The sequence below is a fragment of the Aegilops tauschii genome, chromosome 4, assembly GCF_002575655.3.
Source record: "Aegilops tauschii subsp. strangulata cultivar AL8/78 chromosome 4, Aet v6.0, whole genome shotgun sequence".
Taxonomy (NCBI): domain Eukaryota; kingdom Viridiplantae; phylum Streptophyta; class Magnoliopsida; order Poales; family Poaceae; genus Aegilops; species Aegilops tauschii.
In genome coordinates this window covers 96,927,383-96,932,834 of record NC_053038.3, presented here as the reverse complement: position 1 = coordinate 96,932,834, position 5,452 = coordinate 96,927,383, and the positions used below count along the sequence as shown (strand labels likewise).

At 46.9% G+C, this 5,452-nt stretch overlaps 1 protein-coding gene across 1 annotated transcript; it reads right to left on the bottom strand.

The window, feature by feature from the left end:
• Positions 1-4,085: 4,085 nt before the first annotated feature.
• LOC120963277 (secreted RxLR effector protein 161-like) lies at positions 4,086-4,703 on the bottom strand. Its single transcript, XM_040387884.1, has one exon. It carries the CDS (start codon positions 4,701-4,703, stop codon positions 4,086-4,088), a length of 618 nt encoding a protein of 205 aa, XP_040243818.1.
• Positions 4,704-5,452: the final 749 nt, after the last annotated feature.

Genomic DNA, 5,452 nt, shown 5'->3' with positions numbered 1-5,452 from the left:
TATCTACAAAGCTCGAATTGTCGCAAAATGTTTTTGACAAGTTCAAGGTGTTGACTACGATGTGATTTTTGTCACTTGTATCGATGCTTAAAAGTTTGTCCGAATCATGTTAGCAATTGCCGCATTTTATGAAATTTGGCAAATGGATGTCAAACCTGCATTCCTTAATGGATTTCTTAAAGAAGAGTTGTATGTGATGCAACCAGAAGGTTTTGTCGATCCTAAAGGTGCTAACAAAGTGTGCAAAGCTCCAGCGATCCATCTATGGACTGGTGCAAGCATCTCGGAGTTGGAATATACGTTTTGATAGTGTGATCAAAGCATATAGTTTTATACAGACTTGCGGTGAAGCCTGTATTTACAACAAAGTGAGTGGGAGCACTACAGCCTTTCTGATAAGTATATGTGAGTGACATATTGTTGATCAGAAATGATGTAAAATTTTCTGGAGAGCATAAAGGAGTGTTTGGAAGGAGTTTTTCAAAGAAAGAACTCAGTGAAGCTGCTTACACATTGAGCATCAAGATCTATATAGATAGATCAAGACGCTTGATAAGATTTTTCAATGAGTACATACCTTGACAAGATTTTGAAGTAGTTCAAAATGGAATAGTCAAAGAAGGAGTTCTTGCTTGTGTTGCAAGGTGTGAAGTTGAGTAAGACTCAAAACCCGACCACGGCAGAAAATAGAAAGAGAATGAAAAGTCATTCCCTATGCCTCAGTCATAGGTTCTATAAAGTATGCTATGCTATGTACCAGACCTATTGTGTACCTCGCCGTGAGTTTGGCAAGAGGGTACAATAGTGATCCAGGAGTGGATCACAGGACAGCGGTCAAAATTATCCTTAGTGGAATAAGGAAATGTTTCTCGGTTATGGAGTTGACAAAGAGTTCGTCGTAAAAAGTTACATCAATGCAAGCTTTGACACCGATCTGGATGACTCTAAGTCTCGATCTAGATACATATTGAAAGTGGGAGCAAATAGCTAGAGTAGCTCCATGCAGAGTATTGTAGACATAGAAATTTGCAAAATACATACGGATCTAAATGCTGCAGACCCGTAGACTAAAAATTTCTCTCACAAGCAAAACATGATCACACCTTAGTGCTCTTGGGTATTATCCACATAGCAATGTGAACTAGATTATTGACTCTAGTAAACCCTTTGAGTATTGGTCACATGGCGATGTGAACTATGGGTGTTAATCACATGGTGATGTGAACTATTGGTGTTAAATCACATGGTGATGTGAACTAGATTATTGACTCTAGTGCAAGTGGGAGACTGAAGGAAATATGCCCTAGAGGCAATAATAAAGTTATTATTTATTTACTTATATCACGATAAATGTTTATTATTCATGCTAGAATTGTATTAACAGGAAACTTGATACATGTGTGAATACATAGACAGAACAAAGTGTCCCTAGTATGCCTCTACTAGACTAGCTCGTTAATCAAAGATGGTTAAGTTTCCTGACCATAGACATGTGTTGTCATTTGATGAACGGGATCACATCATTAGGAGAATGATGTGATGGACAAGATCCATCCGTTAGCTTAGCATAATGATCGTTAAGTTTTATTGCTATTGCTTTCTTCATGACTTATACATGTTCCTCTGACTATGAGATTATGCAACTCCCGAATACCGGAGGAACACCTTGTGTGCTATCAAACGTCACAACGTAACTGGGTGATTATAAAGATGCTCTACTGTGTCTCCGAAGGTGTTTGTTGGGTTGGCATAGATCAAGATTATGATTTGTCACTCCGTGTATCAGAGAGGTATCTCTGGGCCCTTTCGGTAATGCACATCACTATAAGCCTTGCAAGCAATGTGATTAATGAGTTGGTTGCGGGATGATGCATTACGGAATGAGTAAAGAGACTTGCCGGTAACGAGATTGAACTAGGTATGATGATACCGACGATCGAATCTCGGGCAAGTAACATACCGATGACAAAGGGAACAACATATGTTGTTATGCGGTTTGACCGATAAAGATCTTCGTAGAATATGAGGAGCCAATATGAGCATCCAGGCTCCGCTATTGGTTATTGACCGGAGATGTGTCTCGGTCATGTCTACATAGTTCTCGAACCCGTAGGGCCGCACGCTTAACGTTCAATGACGATCGGTATTATGAGTTTATGTGTTTTGATGTACCGAAGGTTGTTCGGAGTCCCAGATAAGATCATGGACATGACAAGGAGTCTCGAAATGGTCGAGACATAAATATTGATATATTGGAAGGTTATATTCGGACACCGGAAAGGTTCCGGGGGTCACCGGATAAATACCGGAGTACCGGGGAGTTACCGGAACACCCCGGGGGGTCAATGGGCCTTCATGGGCCTTGGTGGAAATAGATGGCAACAAGGGAGATGTGGGGCGCGCCCCCTAGGCCCAAACCGAATTGGTTTAGGGCTTGGGGGGCCGGCCCCCTATTTCCTACTCACCTCCTCCTCTTTCCTTCCCCTCCTAGTTGGACTAGGAAAGGGGGAACCTACTCCTAGTAGGAGTAGGATTGCCCCCTTGGGGCGCACCCTATGAGGCCGCCGGCCCCCTCCCCTTGCTCCTTTATATTCGGGGAGGGGGCACCCCTAGAACACACAAGTTGACAGTTGCCTTAGCCGTGTGCGGTGCCCCCCTCCACAGATTTCCACCTCGGCCATATCGTTGTAGTGCTTAGGCGAAGCCCTGCGTCAGTAACTTCATCATCACCGTCATCACGCCGTCGTGCTGGCGAAACTCTCCCTCGACCTCGGCTGGATCTAGAGTTCGTGGGACGTCACCGAGCTGAACGTGTGCAGATCGCGGAGGTGTCGTACTTTGTGCTAGGATCGGTTGGATCATGAAGACGTACGACTACATCAACTGCGTTGTCATAACGCTTCCTCTTTCGGTCTATGAGGGTACGTGGATAACACTCTCCCCTCTCGTTGCTATGCATCACCTAGATGGATCTTGCGTGTGCGTAGGAATTTTTTTGAAATTACTGCGCTCCCCAACAATTACAGATCTGAACAACAGTGACCCTCATCACTGACCGGCCACTGGCCAAGCGATACTGATGAGAGCTATCACAGACCGATGGGAAAAGCACATCAGTGATATGTATCCCTGGTCTCGGTTTGAAGGTTATCACTCACCGTTGTATGAAACGACCGGTCTGTGATATGATGTACCGATGAGCACAAACGGCCGATTGTAAACACCGATTGGCTGCTTGCCTGCTCCATCCGACCCGTATGTATGTCAGGTTTTTGCATGTGTTATTTCTCTATTTTATATAAGGATAGATCCCCGGCTCTGCATCTGCTCATTGGCACAACCATATTATTAATTATAGAAAAACAATGAAGCAATTTCAAGCATTACCACCGACCAGATCGGCCTATAAATATAAATATAAAATCAAAACACAAAGACATCCATATTAGATGTGCCTCACAGAATTTAGGGTTAAAACTTTTCCTTTACCCTCTCGCAATGCGACTAGGGAAAGCCTTCTTCCCTTCGATCTTCATCGGCAAGCCCTGTTAGCCCGAGCCACTAACTACTAATCTCTCTATTTCTACTCTCTCTTTGCTTGTTGTACTCAAGAACACTAGAGAAGCACACACTCACTAGTGTAGCACACACACATGAAGGAGAGTATCTAGTACTAGTACTTGTATTAGCTCTTGGCTTGGAATGGAATGAGTTACAACAGGGGAAGTACCAGTCCTTATATAGGACACTAAACTGACCTAGGTACGCATGTACTGACATCAAGTACCAAGCAACATCACTGCTAACCTACAATAATAGAAAATCAAAATGGTCTTGCCAACTTATTGCTACTGCCTTTGTAGCTAAGTAATCTTCTACTGATGTTGCTGTATGCATGCAACGGAGACATGGGTGGAGCCCACAATCTCCCCCTTCAACCCTGTCGGAGAAGCTTGACGTTGACGATCCCGATTCTGTCGCACAGTTCCTGGAACCAGACGCGACCAAGTGCCTTCGCCAGAATGTCCCCCTTCTGCTCACCAGTCCGGATGAACTCAACGATCACCATGTCTTTCTCGACGCAGTCATGTATGAAGTGATAGAGGAGATCGGTGTGCTTGCTGTGGTCGTGAAGCACTGGGTTTCTTGCTGAGGGAAATCGCCGACTTGTTGTCGACGAAGAGGAGCGCCGGGGCGGTGTCCTGATTTAGCATCTCGTCGAGAAGGCGAGCAAGCCAAATGCCTTGACAGGCCATTTTAGCTGCCGAGATGTACTCCGCCTTGCACGAAGATGCGGTGACAATCTTCTGCCTCACCGATTGCCAGCTGACGGGACTATTCCCGAGAAGGAACAGTATGCCCGAGGTGCTCTCCTGGGAGTCCATGTCACCAGCGTGGTCGGACTCGCTGTACCCGACCAAGCTCTTGCTATTGCCACGGCGATACACGCATCCATGCGTGAGCGTACTCGTGATGCATCGGAGCAGGTGCTTGACGACAGCAAGGTGATCGCTTGCCGGGGCTTCCATGAACCTACTCAGGTACCCGACAACGAATGTGATGTCTGGTCGGGTGTGTACGAGGTACCTGAGACTCTTGATGATGTTGCAGTAGAGCATAGCATCTACTGCCTTCTCGGAGCTATCCTTGCTTAGCTTCAGCTGTGCCTCCATTCGAGCATGCACGACATGGCAGTCCTTCATGCCTGCTCACTCGAGCATCTTAGTGGCGTAGGCCATCTGCGTGATCGTGATGCGACCACCCTCCTGGTTCACCTCCGATCCGAGGTAGTACTGGAGCATCCCAAGGTCGGTCATGCTGAAGAGACGATGCATCTCTCCCTTGAAGCGTTGAACCTCTTCGGGCTGTGCCTCAGCGATGACCAGATCGTCGACGTAGATGCCGACGATGAGCATCGTGTTCCCGGTGCCACGCGAGTACACACCATGCTCAGAAGAGTTGTGTGAGAGCCCAAGGGATGCGAGGCTTGCATCAAGCTTGGCATTCACGCCCTTGGGGCTTGCCGGAGACCATACAGGGCCTTGTGTAGCCTGTACACACCCAACTCGTGGTTCTTGGCAACAAATCCTAGAGGCTGGGAGACATACACCTCCTCGTTAAGGTCGCCATTGAGAAATGCCGACTTGACGTCCATGTGGTGTACCTACCAACCGCGGTGAGCGGCCACGGCAAGGATGAGTCGCACAGAATCCAGCCTTGCCACCAGAGCAAAGACTTCCTCGAAGTCCACTCCCTCGCGCTGCACGTACCCCATTGCGATGAGGCGCGCATTGTGCTTTACAATGGCCTTGTGCTTGTCGTTCTTCACCTTGAACACCCACTTGAGCCCGATGGCTCGATGTCTAGCAAGCAGTGTGGTGAGTGTCCAAGTGGCGTTGTCGTTGATCGACGACAGCTCGTCCAGCATCGTGTGGCTCTAGCAATCCTCTTG